The sequence below is a fragment of the Camelus ferus genome, chromosome 12 (assembly GCF_009834535.1).
Source record: "Camelus ferus isolate YT-003-E chromosome 12, BCGSAC_Cfer_1.0, whole genome shotgun sequence".
Taxonomy (NCBI): domain Eukaryota; kingdom Metazoa; phylum Chordata; class Mammalia; order Artiodactyla; family Camelidae; genus Camelus; species Camelus ferus.
This window is the reverse complement of record NC_045707.1, coordinates 64,773,961-64,794,586: the sequence shown is the minus strand read 5'-3', so window position 1 is coordinate 64,794,586 and position 20,626 is coordinate 64,773,961. Positions and strand designations below refer to the sequence as shown.

At 41.3% G+C, this 20,626-nt stretch overlaps 1 protein-coding gene and 1 non-coding gene across 2 annotated transcripts in view; both read left to right on the top strand.

The window, feature by feature from the left end:
- Positions 1–2,890: 2,890 nt before the first annotated feature.
- Positions 2,891–20,626, top strand: part of KCNMB4 (potassium calcium-activated channel subfamily M regulatory beta subunit 4) — a 53,971-nt gene continuing 36,235 nt past the window's right edge. The window contains exon 1 of the mRNA XM_032493770.1: positions 2,891–3,725. Within this exon, the coding sequence (XP_032349661.1) occupies positions 3,390–3,725 (336 nt within the window). The 5' untranslated portion in view covers positions 2,891–3,389. The remainder of the gene's footprint in view (positions 3,726–20,626) is intronic.
- Positions 18,950–19,021, top strand: TRNAA-CGC. Its single transcript has one exon. It is a non-coding gene; the product is annotated as a tRNA-Ala (tRNA).

The following is a 20,626-nucleotide window of genomic DNA, read 5'->3' as shown; positions in this document are numbered from 1 at the left end:
GGGTATAGCTTAAGTGGTAGAGTGTGTGCTTAGCATGCACGAGGTCCTGGGTTCAATTCCCAGTACCTCCTGTAAAGTAAATATACAAATAAAGCTGATTACCTCCCCCACCAAAAAAAGAAAAGAAAAGAAAAATACTGATCATAAGAACAAGTTATAGACAATGGTTTTTATGTCCTTGTTTAGACAGGCTTTTTCCTTTAAAAAGAACATCGTCGAGGCTTGGCCATGATTCTCCTGAAAACATTGCTGCAGACAATGATGTACATCAAATAAGACAGTCTGGTTCTGCGTATTGCATTTTTAATCTTAATTTTAATTGGTGAACAACTATGCAAAGAAAGGACTAACTTTTTTTCTTCTGTGTTGCTTCTGCCTTCCACAGGAAACAAGATCCTCAGTGACCTCAGAGCTTAGCATCCCTGACGTCCCAAGGTGTCTTCCTACTATTCCAACTTAAGAGAGTCAATGGTGATCTGTTTTCAGAAACTGCACAGCTGACATATGCAGTCTTCCTTGGAAATGTGAAAAGGCAGCATCAGCTCCAACAAATGAAACTAATAATACGCACAGTGTTCAAGGACAAAACAGAAATTTGGGGAGTCTTTTGATATGTTTGACTTTCAATAAAAAAACACATGAAATAATGAAAGGTTCAGAAGAGAAACAAGCTAATTTAAAAAAGAGGAAATAAGAGGAGAAAAGTAAATGTTTAAAGAACAAGAAGGCTAGAAAGCAACAGTTTCTTCCACTACTTTGAGAATAATTATAAGAAAGGAAAGTGACTAACTGCAGTACTTGAAAAAATGGATTTAAAAGTCCTTAAGCATTTAGGTTAAATTAAGACAGAACTTTCTGATATTTTTCTTCTCTATGCTTAGAAGACCATCTTGCTTCTAACTTTTGAGGCAAAAGATTCATTCACAGAACTCTTTGGGCTCTGGAATCATTGAAAAATGAATCACATTCATTAAACTATTTTTAGGCAACCCCATCCCTGTGTTTTATGAGCACTATAGGAATTAATTCTGCCTCAAGGTTAAGTTGCTCAGCATACCGGAGCTAGAATGAGTGGATCTGATTTGCTGGCCACTGCCTCAGATCTTAGATTGGCTTTAGCGTTCTTCAAAAAGAAGATTATGATAACCCGCCGTAGAAAAAAAGATTTAGATTCACACTGAAAATCTGTGATCTCAGGTTAAGCTGTTTCAACTATTAAACTCACTTTCTTTTCAGGCAGTGCATGTAATCAATTGTCTTTATGCCAACAGAAAAGGAAGAAAATAACATAATTTCTAGGTAAAGAAGGAAAGAAGTCTAGTCCCTCAAAATTTGAAAGGAACTAAAGTACAGTGTCTTCCTGATTTGGAAGTTTTCCAAACCCTACACCTTCCCAGTTTATTCAGAAAAACACTCAAGGTCTTCCTGTAATGAAACTTGCTTTGGAAATACTTTTACCTACAACATAATGAAGTAATGCGAACTCAGGACTGCAGTTGAAAGGTACTATACTATTCAGTAACATTTGAAGTCCAAGAAAGAGAAGTCAAGAATTCCATGATTTGATTTTTTCATATTCATCAGGAACATAACTGAACTTAATTTAAGAGTACATTCATTGGGACTTGCAAGTCAAGAAAAAGATGTGTTTTACTTATTTTGCAAAGAAGTGAATATTCTGATTCTTCAAAATGTAGGTCGAAATAGTTCTCCAAGTTTGGTATTTTGATAGAAGTGTGGTTTGGAAAAAGATCATCTTAACTTTAGAAAGGAAAAGGTCACGGAAAGAAGAGAGGCCGAAGGTTGCCTGGGCGAGGTGGGGAGGTGAGAGTGGAGGGAGCATGGGGAAGAATTAAGAGAGCAGAACGCAGCTCTAGAAACAGTACCTGTCCCAAAGTGGGTCTGCACACCGCTACCACCTTGCACAGCGCTCCTGGAAAGCTCGCCTACAAATTCCGCGGTGGCCAAGAGTGGGTAGGCTCCCAGGGAGGGAGACAGAACAGAGAGGATTCCGTTCTCGGGAGGCCGGGAGCGAGGGGACGGTCCTGATGGGGAAGTGGTGTCTCCTTCCAGGACTGCAGGTCTCTGCATATGTTTCCTTCGGGTCCTATTCAGTCGTCCCAGCCTTGGGACAAACTGAGTTGGGGTCGACCAGGCTGTCAGAGACCGAACTTGCCGCGAGGTCCACCCAGGACCCAGGATGCGAGTTTCCCGGGTCTCGCCAGTCGCAGGCTCCTGCCCCCACGTGCGTCGCCTCCACAGCACACTCCGTCTGACTCAGCTCGTTACACTCCTCTCCGCCGCCCTCGGGGCCGGGCTGGGGCCGGGGGGCGCGGGCTGCGCCGGGAAGTTTGGGAGCGCGGGGACCCCGCGGCCGGGCCGTTAGCGCGCTCACTGTGCGGGAGGCAGTGGGGAGGGGGCGGCGGCGGGGCCCCGCCTCCCGCCCCGCTGCGCGGCGGGCCGTGGCGTGGGCACTGGCTCCCCCGGGCGCCCCCCGGCGCACGCCGCTCGCGCGGGGGCTTCCACCCCAGTCGCCGGGTCCGGCGGCGCGCTTTCCCCGGAGCGCCCTCCGCCTGGCCGCGGGCTCGCTCTGCCTGCTGGCCGACCAATCCTCGTTTGGAGTTCAAAATTCCCGCCGCTCCACTAGCGCTGCCCCCCTCCCTCCCTCGCTCTCTCGTTTTGTTGTTGTTTTTAAACTTTCACTCCGGCTAAACTATATTGATCTTAAGCTTTCATCTCAGACGTCCCTCCAAAGGGTTTAACAGGGCTCCAGCCGCCCTACCCTCGGGGCTCGCCAGGCCGGCGCCCACGGCAGACGCCCCGGGGCGGGGCGCGGCGGGAGGGCCCGGGTCGGCGGCGGGTGGGGCCGGGCGGAGCCGGCTTCCGCACCGCGGAGCCCCCGTGCTCGCCCCGGATCAGCCGCTCCAGTCCTTGGGGCAGCTGCCCGGCGAGTCCGCGGAGCGGCGGCAGTTGGGCATGGGGACGGGGAGACGCCGGCCGGGAGGAGGCGGGGTGGGGGAGGCGGGGAGAGCGCGGGGGCGGAGGCTGGCAGGGGGCGCTGGAGGCAGGAGCCGCCCGTGCGCTCCTCGCGCCCGAGGGTGCGGGAGGCTCTGAAACCGCGGCTGCACTGTGAGCCTCCGGGACCCGGGCGGCGGCGGGCGGGGTGGGGGGCGCGGGGGCGCTGCCGCCGCCGCCGCCGCCGGGGGCGTCGCCGGCCTCGGCCCCTTTGTTCTCGCGCGCTCCCCCGCGCCGCCCACTCCCCTGCTGCCGCGCGGCGGCGGCGGCGGCGGCGGCGGCGGCGGCGGCTCCTCCCGCCCGAGGCAGTCGTGCTCGGCGCCGGGGGCGGGAGGGGGCGGGGGGAGCGCGCCCGCCGCCGGGAGTGGGGGGCGATGGCGAAGCTCCGGGTGGCTTACGAGTACACGGAAGCCGAAGACAAGAGCATCCGGCTCGGCTTGTTTCTCATCATCTCCGGCGTCGTGTCGCTCTTTATCTTCGGCTTCTGCTGGCTCAGTCCCGCGCTGCAGGACCTGCAAGCCACGGCGGCCAACTGCACGGTGCTGTCGGTGCAGCAGATCGGCGAGGTGTTCGAGTGCACCTTCACCTGTGGCGCCGACTGCAGGGGCACCTCGCAGTACCCCTGCGTCCAGGTCTACGTGAACAACTCTGAGTCCAACTCCAGGGCGCTGCTGCACAGCGACGAGCACCAGCTCCTGACCAACCCCAAGGTAAGGGCGCCCGCGAGGGATGCCGCGCTCCCGCGGAGGTCTTGAGGTTTGGGGGAGCACAGCTAGACCCTGCGCGGGGTGGCTCGGAGTCTGCTCGCGTGACCGGGAGGCTGTACTCAAACCGGGACTAAGTACCACTGTCCTTCCGGAGGGTTTGTTTGCGACGACCCATGGTGCCTGGAGGCTTTCTTCACAGATTTTTTTATTCCCTCACGGATTTCTCAGATTTTGAGGCCTTGGCTCAGCTTAGGTCTGGCGCCTACAGGATGGGTTTTGGAGAAATGCAAGGATCCAAAAGTTAACTTTTCCTCCGATTAAAGCCAGTGTGGTAGCGGGGATCCATGTACTCCCGCGCGTGGTCAAGTTCTGGACTCCCACTGGCCGCGTCCAGAACTCGCCTTGGGAGGTCCAGGGGGTCCAAAGCCCCTTGAAGGGTGTTAGAGGTTTCCTTGCCTTTTAGCTTTAGACAGTCGTTTTTAACTTGGGGTCCAAAGATGAGCTTTTCTGGGTCGACAAAAGACGTGGAATCAGATGCGAAATTCTGTATAGGTTCCTTTTGGGCGGGTGCAGACGACTTCTAGTTTTCGTGAAATTGATGCTCAGAAGGGTCTAGAGGGAGCCTAGGGACAATTGGGAGCCATCTGGAGAACGGTAAAACTTACTGAAAATAGAAAACCCTCCTTGAAATGTACCGAATATTCCTTTCTTGGCAACTTTTTTCTTTCTCACAAGCAAAAAAGAAAAAACCTGGTTAGGACTCGAGGGATGGAGAGCAGAGAAGGGGAGACTCAGAAAACTGTTCCCAGTGGAGAAAAAACTTATAAAAAGCAGTGTCCTCAGTCTGTGAACTAATTGCGCTTTGTAGTACACCTGGTTTTGCCAGAAGGGTCCGTTCGTTCGTTCTTTCTTTCTTTCTTTCTTTCTTCTCGGTCCTTTTTGCTGTTCTTGTTTCTTAACTGTCAGAGAATGTATCTTCTTTAAAGTTGTTGATATTTTCCCCATTTGTGAGGGCAGGGCTTGAAAATCAAGCCAGAAAATAATCCAAAAAGGAATGAATCTTATGTACACAGGAAAACTTTCTGTTCAATGTGGTATAATTATATCAATCCAAAAGAAAAAAATTCTGTTAATATTTTAAATGTATTTAAGACAAGCTTCTCATTTCTGTGCAGTAAAACTCCAGATCTTGTCTCCTAAACAGTAAATTCTTGAATTGCGGAAATTTTTAAAAAGGAATCCCTTTTTGAAAAATATGCCTTCTCAAAAAAAAAAAAAAAAGATGCTCCTGCTGACAAAGGAATATTCATCTACCTTAAAAATAATACTTATATAAGCAGTAAATATAGAAATACAGAGTTTAGGTAGAGTATAATGTTCAAAGTCTTGAAGAAGCAATAATGTCTCAAAGACAGATGTTAAGTTAATCGAATCCACGCTCAGGAATTTCAAAATAGACCACAGGGTTTCAGAATCGACACTTTTTTTTTTCCAGAATTAAGCCATTAAAATAAAAGAAGGTGCCGGGCAGTAATAGTGATTTAGAAATTATATGGTAGTTCATCATTTAGGTGTTGTTCTAATTGTTGAAACGTTGCTAATTAGTTTAAGATCATGGTTCAGGCACTAATAAATTACATACACATATACCAGTAAAAAGCTAATGTTTACTCAAGACACTGAGAAGATAGAATTTACTACAAAAAGGCTGTTTTGCAATTTCCAGGCAATTCTGAAGGATCTGGCGGAAAAAGTTAATTGAGATAATTAGGACATAGGTTTTTAAATCACTTGGAAGGAGTGGTAAATGCTTTATGTAATCCTGGGATTTGATCTCTCTCTCCCTCTCTCTGTTGCAAATAATCTTTTTTTTTTTTTTTAAACCAGTGCCAGTTTGGATCCTGGCAGCAATCATTTTAAAGAAGTATCAGAACAAAATAAGATTTTATAAAGTTAAGTATTCAAGAAATGACAACTGAAGAAAGATGTGTCAGTGTTACAGAAAATGAGGAATAACATCCCATGCAATTTAGTTAAGGTCTCCTCAGCCAAAGCAATGTATGTCTTTTTATACAAATTATGATTGCATTGTAGCATTTACAGAACGTTAGCATGTTCTTTTGCAGTCACCTTTCTACTTTTGAGCAATTAAATGCTCAATTTGGAAATTCTCATAATTAGTGATGGAAAAATTCCGCGTAACTAAAATATTGTGCCAGAGTCCAGTACATCAGCAGAAGTTTTCCACAGTGCTCTTGCAATTAGGCAATACCCATTGCTGTTGCATCTTGCCTCACCTCTTTTTTTTTTTTTTTTTAATTGAAGTACAATCAGTTATAATGTGTCAGTTTCTGGTGTATAGCACACTGTCCCAGTCATGCATATACATACATATATTTGTTTTCATATTCTTTTTTCATTAAAGGTTATTTCAAGATATTGAATATAGTTCCCTGGGCTATGCAGAAGAAAGGCCTGGGCTCCCCACCCTTTGTAGAATGCCTGCATTCCCTACAGTGTCACAGACCCTAATCACTGTCAACCATCTCTTCCACAAGAAACCATTTGAGAAATCTCTTCTTAGAAAAAGAGCAAGGACATTCTCCCCTCCCTTGAGTTGGCTGCATTAGTTACAGTAAAAGGCAGGGAAAGAATGTTGCAAGCATATAACTTCTTAAGCCATAGACTAGAGTGTGAATAAATTTGACCCTTGACTAATGACTTCATTAAAATACCTTTAAGTCCTATTCAACTTATTTATGTTTTGAATCATATCCTGTTCTTAAAGCAATGGCTGTCTCCAGGCATGTAATGTAGCTTTCAAGTCAGTTACCCTAATTATCCTAATTATCAAGTCAGATCTTAATTCTCCACAGGGCAGTGATCTGCTCTGTGAAGTGACCATAGCCAAAACTGAAATTTGGGATCAGCTTCCTCTGGCTCACGTTCTCATTGCTGCGTTACCTCTTTGTGCCTTGCAGTTGTGTGTGCGCTAAGAGTTTTGGTTCTCAACCATGGCCGCACGTTGGAATCACTGGGTGGGACTTTAAAAAGAAATTCTGATGCGTGGGTCCAGCCTTCAGAGATTCAGATGTGGCCTTGAGTAGGTCCTGGGCATTGGTGTTTTTAAAAAAAAGTTCTTCAAGTGATTCTAATCTTAGAATAGACAGAGTCAAAAAATAAATAAGTAACTGGCTTAGAAGATGTATTCATCTATTGTGCAAGAGAAGTCAAATAAGTCAAATAAGAACCCCGAGGGTGATTAGTATTTATGTGACTAAGCTGAAAGATTGTTACCGATGCTACTGAATACAGGTGGCTGGTATGACAGGAAAGACTCTAAGGAATTCTGAAGGAAAAGAAGAGAATCATTTAAAGTTAGTGTGGAGATGATCATTTAAAACTGTTCTCTGGCAAATGAAATGAACACATGCAGTTCCAAGCATCTGCTTTTGCTTCATGTACATCAGATGGCAAAAAAAAAAAAAAAGGTGAATTTTTAGAACCGGCCTCTTGTCTGTGGAATGAGAGAGTTCATGATTTAAGTCTGTATGTTTTATTTTTGCTTTGAGTTTTTTTTCTCTGATATTAAAAACCTAGAAACAGGACAGAAGTGTGTTTCTAAGAAACCACTACTATTATAAAAGTAAGAGAAATGCATTGAAGAGAAGAGAAACTTAGGCAAGAACCAGAAAAGGGCTCACTCAGGCTTTGTGTATCCCTGGAAACTGGATGTAACTAAGGACTGTGGCTTAGCCATCTTGTTAATATCGCTCACATCCACCCGGTGGCCCCGCCCCACCAGCACGCACGCCCTCACTGTGCAGACAGTATGGTCTGCTGTGAGCTCCATCCTTGAATTAAATGTTCAGTGTGATGTACTATGTGCTCTAGGGAGAGCCCTCGTATCGAAACTAAGTACCAAAAGGCTGATCTGAACTGTGACAACTTTTCTACAATCTTTATTTCTCCATGAAAAAGTGGCTTACCGTGGTGGTTTTTTCTCTGGTGGTTCTATGAAGTAATTTTGAGGGTGTATGTAACATTTAATTCTGCAAATACTTCTTCAGCATCTGTTATGATCAAAGAACTGAGCAAGAAACAGGAGGACATACAGAGATGAGTTCATTTAAGAAATACTTATTAAGTGTCCACTTTGTGCTGTGCGTGTTGCTCGGTTCTAAGACAAGAATACAGAGCAAAACAAAGTGTCTGCCCTACATTTTAGTGGAGTGACCAACAAGAAGTAGATTTATAACATAATGTCCTATAATGATAAGTATGTAGAGAAAATTCAAGCAGCATCAATGTATAGACTGTGGTAGGAGGAACGAGGGGCTGCTCTTTTGCATGGGGTGGTCGGGAAGATGGCTCTGGTGAAGTGATGTTTCCACAAAGGCCCAAAGAACATGAGAGGATGATCAGAAGCCTAAGGGACATACAGGAGTGAATCATGTGGCTATCTGGAGTAAGAGTATTCCACTGGCTAAGGGGACAGCAGGTGCAAAGGCCCTCAGGCAAAGTGATTACCACGCCCGTGTGAGGACCAGTGAGGATGACGGTGAGGTTGGACCATGATGAGCCAGCAGAGATGAGTGTCAAATGAGGCTGGGGCCTTGTAGAACATTATAAGGATTTTACAGACACACATTGCTATATATAAAATAGTTAAACAACCAGGACCTACTGTATAGCACAGGGAACTATATTCAATCTCTTGTAATAATATATAATGGAAAAGAATCTGGAAAGAAAATATATATGTATGTATATGTATAAGTGAATCACCTTGCTGTACACCTGAAACTAACATTGTAAATCGGCTACACTTCAATACAAAAATAAAATTAAAAAAAAAAAAAGAGCATTATGTGGACTTTGGATTCTAGCCTAAACATGATGCTAAGCTATCTGACATTTAGCAGGACCAAGATATAATCACACTTAGATTTTCAAAAATGGAAACGATCCCTCTGGCTGCTGAGATGAGAATAAAATGTGTGTGTGTGCGTGTGCGCGCACGTGTGCACATGCTCACTTGTGCGAGGTGACAGCATCAGAGGCAGGATTGGAAACAGAGAGTCCAGTAGGACAGGTGATGGTGACTTAGATCAGGAGGTAGCATTGATAAGGTCCAAGGCAGTGATGGACTGGATATGAGGAATGAGGGAAAGAAAAGGCGAGGGTGACTCGAAGGTTTGTGGCAAGCACATCTGGGTGAAGGGGGATGATTTTATTAGCTAGGAAGACTGAAGGCAGAGTAATTTTGGAGGAGTGTGCATGAACAGCAAGGGTTCTGTTTTAGACATGCCTAACTGACATACCGGTGAGGGTGAATCCACGGTTCTGCCCCACCAAGAGATCATTACCTAGCAGAGGCAATAAGAACACAAGTAAGCGTCAAGTCAAGCCAAACACCAAGTTCTACAGGGAAGTCCAAACAACAGGACCTGCGTGTCTACAGAGGAGAAAGGTTAAGGGAAAAGCTTCCTGGAGAATGAAACATTTGCCCTGAAATTCTGAGAATGAATAAAATTTTCAACCTGGACAGAAAGGTGAAGAAGAAGGAGGAGAATGTCAAGAAAGAAAAAACGTAGGAGCAGAGGTGTGGAGCTGCGCCAGTATGGCGTGTGTTGGGGGATCAGCAGATAGACTGGTATGGCTGGAACGCGAGGCACAAAGAGCAGAGCCCTGGGGGGAAGGTAGGAGAGTGAATAGGGCCAGTAATGAAGAGGACCTGACAGACAGGGTGGGTTTGCAGACATCAGGACGCATGGTAGGAAGAACGATGCCCCTCCCAACAATGTCCACATCATAATCCCCAGACCCTGTGACTACCTTCTGTTACACAGCAAAAGGGCATTAAGATTGCTACTCAGCTGACCTTAAATTAGGGAGATTATCCTGGTGGTCTAGTGTAATCACAAGGGTCCTTAAATGTGGAAGAGTAGGTCAGAGCAATGCAATTTGAGAAGGACTCAACTGACTGTTGTCAGATTTGAAAACAGAGGGGGCCACAAGCCAAAGAAGGCAGGCAGCCCCCTTTTCCAAAGAAGTGGGAAAAGGCAAGAAAATGGGCTCTCCCTTAGAGCCTCCAGAAAGAAATGCAGCCCAGCTGGTGCCTTGATTTTAGCCTAGTGAGACCCACTTTGGAATTCTGACCTCCAGAATTGTAGAATAATACTTCTGTGTTGTTTTAAGCTACTAAGTTTATGTTTTAGCAGCAATAGGATATTGAGACAGAAGCCAGGGAAAGCTTTTGAGTAGGTGACTAATGTGACTAGATATTTACAAACTTGGTCAGATAATATCCACCTGTATTACAGTTCTTCAGAAACAGTCTAATCTGCAGGCTGCTAGGGTCTTCCTGTCTGAGGGTATTTATCACGATCCATCTCTCACTTCCGTGTGTGGATGCTGTCTATGAAAATGTCAGTTATTTGTAAACTTGCAAAGTTATGTATCTCAACTACTAATCAAAACTTTTTTCTTTTACAAGAGAGATTTGTTACGTTACAGTACGTTTTATAGTTTGGGGGGGAAATGCATCTATTTTATCACAAACTTGCCTTAGAATTATAAAGCCTTTTACGAGTTGTCAGTTTTTTCTCTATAAAATGTTTTTGGTCCTCATTTATCAATGAAGTTTTCAAGTTTTATTTACCTTGGGTTTAATTTTTTTTTTCAGTCTTCAGCAGAATTTCATGTTCAGTTGAGTTCCTGAATAAACAGTACGTTCACATTACAATTACCATAAATATTCACAGTAAAATACTGAACATAATGGTTCTTAATATTACATATGTTTCCAACTATTCTCATGCTGTGCTTTTGGTATTCTCTAGGGTACGTAAATCAATGTGTAAAAATTTGTACTTTTGAGTTATAGTAATACCCTCTTTTCTTTTAAAATAACCATTGTTATAAAGTTGAAAACCATGTGTTTATTAATTATTTAAATTTGTGAACATTTTTGTAAGTAAACTAATTCAAGCAAATTTATTTTCTGTATTTGCTTGGTTGAGCAACAGAATTCAGATTAGGGCACTAGAAGATCTCTATATACTAAAGCACATGTGAAGAAATATCCTTTCATCCAGTTTTTCTGTACCATTCATCTAATTGATGCAGTAAATCAAATGGACTTTGAAACCTTATCCATCCAATTTACTAGTTATAATCTAACAGTATTGCAGCAGCATAGATTGATGTTTGTATCTCATTAGAGGAAATTAAATCCTAGAAAATTAAATCCTAAATCCTAGAAGTGTAATCTAGTTTTTCCTGTGTAACAAATATAATTGTCTTAATTGGTACAACTTTATTTTAAAATAGTTCTAAAACATGGAAAACCAGACAATAATGCTGCTTAGTGAGAGTTAAATCTTCTATTCTGATTTTAGTTACTTTCTGTTTTCTCTATTTAAAGGATAATAATGACAAAAAAAATCATCTTTATCTCTCTAAAACCTACTTCTATTTTGGAATCTTTTGTTTCCATCAATGGTATCATTTTCTCTGTTATAATACTTTGTTAATGATACTTTTAATAATGTATCAAGTAATACTTTTTTTCAGTTTTCACTGCCACCATCCTAGTCAAAGCCATTGTTTTCTTTGATTGTTACAGTATGTCTTCACTAATCTTCTTATACCTAGTCAATTTCTTCCTCCAAACCAGTGGTTCTCAAAGTGTAATCTATGGACAAGAAGCATCAGCATCATCTGTGAGCTTCTTAGAAATGCACATTCTCAAGTCCCATCCTAAACCCACTGAAGTAGAAACTCCATCCCCATTTCTGATTTAGTAGTTCTGTGTTGAAATTCAAGAACTTATATAGTAAAAAAGTGTATAACTACCAAGCTAATAAGTGGGGGAAATGAAATAATATAAAGCAAACAGTTTAAAAGAATGCAAGGAAAGAGAAAAAAAAAAAAAGAATGTAGACAGGTGGAACAAATGAAAAAAAAAAAAAGACAGTGGATTTAAACCCAAATGTATAATTATATTAAATATAAATGGACTAACTCTTCCAATTAAAAGACAGAGATCATAGACTGGAACATATACACCATAAAAACATCAACCCAAGAAAATGAAGAAAGAAAAGCTGGAGTACTTGTATTATATGAAACACAGTAGACTTTGAGGCAAAACTGTTATTAGAGATCAAAAAGGACATTTTATAATTATAAAAGTTAATTCAGCAAAATGTAACAATCCTGTATTGGGATATACCTAAAAATATATCCTCAAAATACATAAAAACAAAGAAATTAAAGAAGAAATACATAGACATAGCTCAAGAGAGAAATATACAAGGCTATCATGATGAGAAATTTTAACACATTTCTGTTTGTGACTGATAAACAGTTAGACAAAAGTAATATCAATACATACCTAGCAGATTTGAGTAACGTTTAACAACTGACCCAATTGACATATATAAAATAACGTAGCAAGTGCCCATGTAACATCTCCCAAAATTGATCATGTTCTGGGCCATAAAGCAAGCCTCAACAAATTTCAAAGGAGAGAAATAATTAAGATTATAGACTCAGTGAAATTAAACTAGAAATGATTAAATTTTACTGACAGACATAGAAGATGTGGGAAATTCATCAGGGAAAAAATGAGCTTATGAAAAATGATGCTTGAACAATTAGCTCTACATAAGAAAGAAATGAAATTTGTATATACTTCACATAACAATAAATTCCAAATGGAATAAAATCTGAATGTGCAAAGAAAACTATAGAACTTCCAGGAGATGGAATAGGAAAATATCTTCATGATACAAGCCTAAGAAGTATTTTCTTAAATGAGGCTGAAAAAACAAATCGTAAAAGGAAAATATTGATACATTTGAGCACATTAAACTAATGACTGTCATAAGACTAAAATCATAAACAAAGTGATCATGTAAGCCACAGACTAGTAGAAGTTAATGGCAAAACAGGTAATCATCAAGATTATCCAGCATTTATGAAAATGTCTACAAATCATTAACAAAATGACATATGACATAATGGGAAAATGAGTGAAGGTAATGTACGGTCAATTCATGAAAGAAATTTAAGTGGCCAATAAATGTGAAAAAATGCTCAATTCCAATAATCTCAGGGAAATTCAAGTGACAACAATAATGGAATACCACTTTCACACCTATGATACTGGCAAAACTTAGTATGTTTCATGAGACCAGATGTTGGTGAGGATTTGAGAAAATGTTAAGTCTTCTCATTCCTGGAAAATTGGTTCAGCCAGTTAAGAAAATAATCAAGCATGCTAAGGTGTAACTAAATTGTGCGTACCGGACAACCATTGTGACAACCAAGTAAAATGACAAAGATTTCACTTCACGGTGTTTACCTTAAAAAAAACTGTAGCACGCATCCGAGGAAATATATATGAGGATTTCATTGCAGAACTGTTTGTGGTAGTGAAAAAGTAGAAACAATCTAATTGAATTAATTAGGATCGGATGGGGTACTTTAGTAGGAACCTAATAATAGTGACCTAAACAGAGCAGGTACTAGTTTTTTCTTTTGTAAATGTCTGAGCTTGTAGGTAGTCTGTGGTGCTGTGCCGTTCTGATCTGGAAGGTCATCTGAACACCCAGTTTCTCACTATCTCATTGCGCTACCATCTCTTAACATGTTTTTACTAACTTGCATAATGTCTGCCTTTTATGCAGTAAGAAGAGTGAAAGAGAAAATAAAGGGCAGGCAGCTTCCTTTTTTAAAAGAATAAGATATAATACAAGTTTTGTAATATTTGCTCTTTTAATCTGCACGTACTTTTGTATACTCATAAAGCTGTGCAAACATCATTGCTAATTCCAGAATATTTTCATCACTCCCAAAAGAAATCTCATACACATTACTGCTCATTCCCCATTCCCCCAACTTGGTCATGGTATGTATAATCCTTTTTATATGTTCCTAGATTTGGTTTGCTAGCATTATGTTGAAGATTTTTGCATCTGTATTTGTAAGATATATTGGTCTGTAGTTTTCTTGTGGCAGCTTTGCCTGCTTTTGGTATCATAGTAATAGAATGAGTTGGTATGTATTCCCTCCTCTTCTTGTTTTGTGGGAAGAGTTTATAATTATGCACCATCGTCAGGTAGGATATATTTCAGGAATGCAAGTTTGGTTAAACAGAATGGAAGACAAAAAATCATGTATATATGTATACAGAAAAAATTGACAAAAATCGTTTCATGACTTAAAAAAAATCAACGAACTAGGAATAGAAGGGAACTTCCTTAACCTGATAAAGGGCAACTAAGAAAAACCCACAACTAATATCACACTCAATGATGAAAGACTGAAAAGCTTTCCCCCTAAAATTAAGAACAAGACAAGGATGTCTGCTTTTGCCACTCCTGTTCAACATTGTACTGGAGGTTCTAGTCAGGGAAATTAGGCAAGAAAAAGAAACAAAAGACAGCCAGGTTGGAAAGGAAGAAATAAAAGGATCCTTATTCACAAATCGTACGATCCAGAAACTCCTGAAGAATACACACACACACACACACACACACACACACATACACATACACACAAAGCTATTGGACCTAATAAATTCAGCAAGGTTGCAGGACACAAGATCAATATACAAAAATCAATTATATTTTTATACACTGGCAGTGAACAATCCAAAAGTGAAATGAAGAACACAATTCTATTTACAGGAACATCAAATAATAAAATGCTTAGGAATATATTTCACAACTTTAATGGAAGAATATCAGACTTTTACCCTGAAAACGACAAAATACTGTTGGAAGAAATGAAAGAAGACCTAAATAAAGATATCCTTTGTTCATGGATTGAAAGACTTAATGCTGTAATGATGGGAGCACTCCCCGAATTAGTGTACAGATTCATTACAATCCCTATCAAAACCTCAGCTGAGTTTTCTTTTGGAGAAATTGACAAGCTGATCGTAAAATTCAGATGCAAGTGCACGGGACCCAGGGTAGCCAAAACAGTCTCGAAAAGGAGAACAAAGTTGGAAGACTCACACTTTTCCAATTTTAAACCTTACTAGAAAGCTGCAGGATTCAAGACTGTGTGGTACTGGCATAAAGATAGACATTCATGGAATAGATTCTAAATCCAGAGAACAGGATTGAGAATCCAGAAATGAATGCAAACATTTATAATTGATTTTTGCCAAGGGTGTCAGCATTCTACAGAAAAAAAAAGAAAAAAGTTTTTTCAACCAATAGTGCTGAAACAAAGAGCTGTATATCCACATACAAAGGAACGAAGATGGACTTCTGTTTCACACCATGTACAAAAATTAATTCAAATCCATGGGAGACCTGACTGTAAGAGCTAAAACTGTAGAGCTCTTAGAAGAAAACAGGTGTAAATCTCTATGACTTTGAATTAGGCACCGTTTCTTGAATATGACACAAAAAGCACAAGCACCCAAAAGAAAAAGGATAATTGGACATAAATAAAATTAAAAAAACATTTGTGCTTTTGAAGGGCAGCATCAAGAAAGTGAAAAAGACAACCACAGAATGAGAGGAAATACTTGCAAATCATAGCGTCTGATAAGGGTTGAATATCCAGGAGATATAAAGAGCCTTTACAACTCAATAACAATAACAGAAAGGCAAATAGCCTAATTTAAAAATAGGGAAAAGATGGGAACAGATATTTTTCCAAAGAAGGTATACAAATGGCCAGTAAGCACATGGAAATATGTTCAGCATCGTCAGTCATTAGGGAAATGCAAACCAAAACCACAACAGGGTTCCATTTTCAACTCACTAGGTGACTATTGAAAAATGAAAGACAATAAGTATTGATGAGCGTGTGGAGAATTTAGAACCCACATATATTGTTAATAAGAATGTAAAAGATTTCCAGCCACATGGAAAACAGTTAGACAGTTCCTCAAAAAGTTAAACAGAATGACTATGTGACCCAGCGGCTCCATTCCAAGGTATATACCCAGGAGAAATGAAAACACTATTCATAGCAGCATTATTCAGAATAGCCAAAAGGTGGAACCAAATCAGATGTCCATCAACTAGTGAATGGACAATCAAAATGTGCTACATCTGTACAAGGGACCTTATTTGGCCATGAGAAGGAATCAAGTGTTGATACATGCAGGCAACGTGAATGAACCTTGAAAATATGCTAAGTGTGGAAAGTCAGACATGGAAGATCACATGTGATTCCGCTTACATGCAATGTCTAGAACAGGGAAATTTATAGGAGGATTCAGAATGACAGCTAAAGGGTGCAGACAGGGTGTCTTCCCAGGGTGATAAGAACATTCTAAAATTGATTGTGATTGTGGTTGCACACCTCTGTGAATCTACTTCAAACACCACTGAATTATACATTTTAAAGGGGTCAGCTGAATGGTATGTCAGTATATTGCAGTAAAGCTGTTACCAAAAAATAATGTTGATGGAAGATTTCCTCTGCAAATTTGGCATTTCAAATAACATGCAAAGAGGTTAAAACTTCCCTATTATTTGGAAAAATATGTGTTTAAAAATATTAATTTTCCAAATAAAATTTATTTTGCGAAACACTTAAAAATTATTTAGAAAAATATTTAATGAAAATAAAATATACATTTAATTAAAATGAAATTATAATTTTGATGGAGTAAAATTTCAATGTACAAAAATAAACTATGAAAATGTTAAAAAATAGGTAAATGATTAGACGGTAGATAAAGCCTTTCTAAGCATGATAACAAGGATGGAAATCTTAAAAGAGTACATTGATTTATTTCATGACATAATAAGAAAAAACTTAAATATATTTTTTTAAACGTTGAAATTGAGAGAAAAATGACTAACTTGAGAGAATATTTGCACCATGGTAGAGAAATGATTCAAAACTCATTATGTGAAGCGCTCTTAGCAGTAAATGATCATCTCTTCAGTAGAACACCAAGTGTGATGGTTAATTTTCTGTGTCATCTTGACTGGGCTGAGGGATGCCCGGATAGCTGGCAGAACATTATTTCTGGGTTTGCCTGTTTCTGGAAGAGATCAGCATTGGACACAATAGACTTAGTAAAGGATCACCCTTACCAAAGTGTGTGGGCATTAGCCAATCTCCTGAGAGCCTGAATGGAACAAAAAGAGGAAGAGCAAATTTGCTCTCTGCTTGAACTGAGCCGTGACACTGGCTCTCTTCATTCGCAAGCCTTTGGACTCAGACTGAATTACACCATCGGCTTTCCCAGGTCTCACATCGTGGGACTTCTCAGCTTCCACTAGCTCCTGAGCCACGTCCTCAGAATAAGTCTTTCTGTATGTCTAAATATACGCTACTGGTTCTGTTTCTCTGTGGAACCCTGAGTAATACACCAGCCAAGAGCATGGACAGGCAGTTCAGTGAAGAATGACAACTAACCAGACACATGGAAAACCTGTGTAATCTACTAACAGTCAAAGAAATATTAATCAATGCAATGTTGAGATACTTTCCCTGCCTATCAAGATGGCACATATTACACTGGTAAGGCTGTGAGGGTGTGGCAGTCTTGCACACTGCTGGGGACAGCACTCTGCCAGGGAGCAACTGGAAAAACATACCAGAATCCGGGAAAATCCATGTGTTGTTTTCCCAGGGCTGCTGTAACCAAGTACTGTAAACTGGGTGGCTTAAAACAACAGAAACTGATTCTTCCACAGTCCTGGAGGATAGAAATCTAAAATCAACATGTCAGCAGGGTCCTTCTTCCCCTGAAGGCTCCAGGAAAAAAAATCCTCCCTTGCCTCATCCTGGCTAATGGTGGTTCCCTGCGGTGCTGGGCATCCTCGGGCTTGCGGCTGCATCACTCCCATGATTTCTGCCTCCGTCTCCCCAGGGCTGTCTTCCCTCTGTGTGTATATTTTGTAGCTCACTCTCCTTTCTTTTCTAGAGACAGCAGTCACTGGATTTAGGGCCCACCGTAAGTTACCGTGACTTCATCTTAATTATATCCGCAACGACTGTATTTCTGAATAAGGTCACATTCCGAGGTTCTGAGTGGACATGAATTTGGGGGAAGACACTGTTCATCCTGGTACAATATGTGTACTCTTTGACCCAGTACTATTATTTCTAGCAATACACGGTACAGGAAAAAAATTGTAGAGTTGTTGAAAGATATAGCTGTGAATGTATTATTTGCAACATCGTTAAAAATGGTAAACCATCTGAGACCTAAATGTCAGATAATATGGTACTGGTTGAAGGCATTGACATAGATTTACATTCATATGATGAAATATAATGCACTCAATTATATATATATATATATATATATATATATATATACATATAAACCAAAAGATGTTTATGGCATGTTATTGACAAAAAGGTAGTTTTTGAAACAGCATGATTCCATATTTAAGAAAGTAAAACATGTTTGTGTTTATGTATTCATTACCTATACACATACACACAGCATTAGTTTTCTTTTTGACTACTTCCAGTTTCTAAATTTCCTCCAGTAAAGATGGCTTACGTTTGTAATGAGAGAGAACCCAGAAACGTTACTTTAAAATGAGTGCTCTGTGAAACACATGGGGAGGGAACAGATAATATGACTGAGAGGATCAGTGTATTGAAGATGAAGCTACTTCCTTGAGAAACGTGGTGTGTTGTCTTGAATACCCACCTCGCCTGTACCATTGCGTCGGCACTATGTTGGAGGAATGAGAAGCCTTTCCTACAGTCCCCACTTCAGGGACCACCTTGGGCTTCACCAGCAGTGTCCAGGGCAGAGCTGCACACATAGCAAGCATTTAAAAACTGCCCGATTTAATGCAAAAGGCCAAGGTGTCCACATCCAGGTGCCCACACCCGAATCTAGGTGGGTACCTGTGGGCCAGTCACTCAGCAACCTCTTGCGCCTCAGTTTCTTCACAGACTGAGGATTGTAGATAACATACAAAATGATCCAAGAAGGTGTAATTGGCCAACGCTTGTGGAATAAATAAACTTTGCCTTTTGCACGGGTAATGACTGAGGCATGTAGTAGGAGGAATTTCACGGATGAGGAAAGAGTTTGGAGACTTTGTCACAAACTTTATTGGTAATACTGAGGCAACAGCCCGGTTTCTGGTACCTCAGTATCTCTGACTCTCCATTCCTTGATCTTCATAGCTGGTGGGAAGATGCCTACTTGACAAATCTTCCACAGGTTGCATCATTTAAAAGTATCTATTGACTGGGGTGGGGGGGGTGGAGGTATAGCTCAGTGGTAGAGCGTGTGCTTCGCATGCACAAGGTTCTGGGTTCAATCCCCAGTACCTCCATTAAAATAAATAAATAAATACATAAACCTAATTACCTGCCCCCACCCAGATATAGCTGTAGAATCATTAATTCAACAGACGTCTCTGGGGTTCTTGCATGTGGCAGGTTCTCTTCCCCATTCTGGGGATGCAGTGGTGAAGGAAATGCCTGCTGGGTTCAGGCTTACTTCCTGGTGCAGTTGTCAGAGGGCTTCACACAGTATTGGGGAACGGGGTGCACTTACTGCTTAGACCTGAGGGGGCCTCTCCTTCCTCCATCCACTGAGCTTTCCTTCACCCAGCTCTGTCTCCCACCCCCATGGGAAGTACTGATGTCTGTTTTCTTCTGATTGATGTCAACCACTTCGCCCTTCAGTGTTTTTCAACTGAAACTTAATTTGATTTTTGCAGAACCAATTGGTGGAAAATCAGCAACACAAATTTATGGCGTTAAAATTTTGCAGCGTTTCAGAATTTCCATTGGAGATAATGTTGAACATTTTCAAGGAGTGCAGGATCGTCTTTTTTTTTTTTTTCCCCAGAAAGATAAGTGCAGACATGAATTCTCAGCTAGTTACCAAAGAAATGCTTTCCAAAAACACAAAATTAGAAACAAGAATGAGGGGATAACCACAAATATAGGAAAAGTTAAAATGATTTCAAGTGAATACTTTCATCAATACTGTGCCAATAAATGTCAAACCATAGGAAGATATGATGATTCTCTAATAATGAATTTTTTTAAAAAATAGACCAATTACCATGGTTTGATTTATGCTACCAGGACTCTCTTTAAACTCCATATATCACACCTTCTCCCCCACTCGCCAGGCTGTCACAGACCCCATTGGAGGCCAAGTCAATCAAGAGAACTTTCTGCAGCTGGAGTAACTGGAGGGGGCTCTTCTCTGGCCACCGCTGCAAACTGGCAGGGTTACAAGCTTCTTAGTAAGGGGTCAGAGGAGCAATCCCAAATGTGGGTTAATGTTTCCTCCAAAATAAAAGGAGTCCATCAAGCATTGTGCCTGTTCCTTAGTTTTAAGGAGCGAAAGGCACTGCAGCCTGCCTTTCACTTTGGAGGGGACAGCCCGAAGTTCCCGGCACCCCCAGGCCCCCAGACTCACCACCGAAGCAACGGGCCACTGCATTTTCCTCCCCCCGGCACACTTCTGCTTTGCCAAGTAATCTAGGGCACTTTGTGCTCCCTGATTTCCGATCAGCGTGACATCATCAGTGTACAGGCAGTGTGATGTCCTGTGGGAGGGTTGAGGGGGTCAAGGTCCCTGTGCACTAGAGCATGACGTCCAGAGAGAGCTGAGGTAGACCTGAGGAAGACAGCGAAGCCTACACCGTCTCTGCCAGGTAAAATCAGTCTCTGGGCTCTCTGTCCCAAGGATGGAGAAGGTAGCTTTGGCCAGATCAGTTGCCATAGAATTAGAATTGACTGGAGCAAATGAATGAGTTTATTTGCTTCAGTAAAGAGACTGTATCTGAAGCAGCATCTAAAAGTGGGGTCACCGCTGATTCACTGAACGATGCAGTCATTCTCCAGGACTTGCATAAGTCTTCTTCAAGAGCCAAATAGGCAAGGCAGATGGGAATGTGGTAGGAAAGTTTGGGGAATCC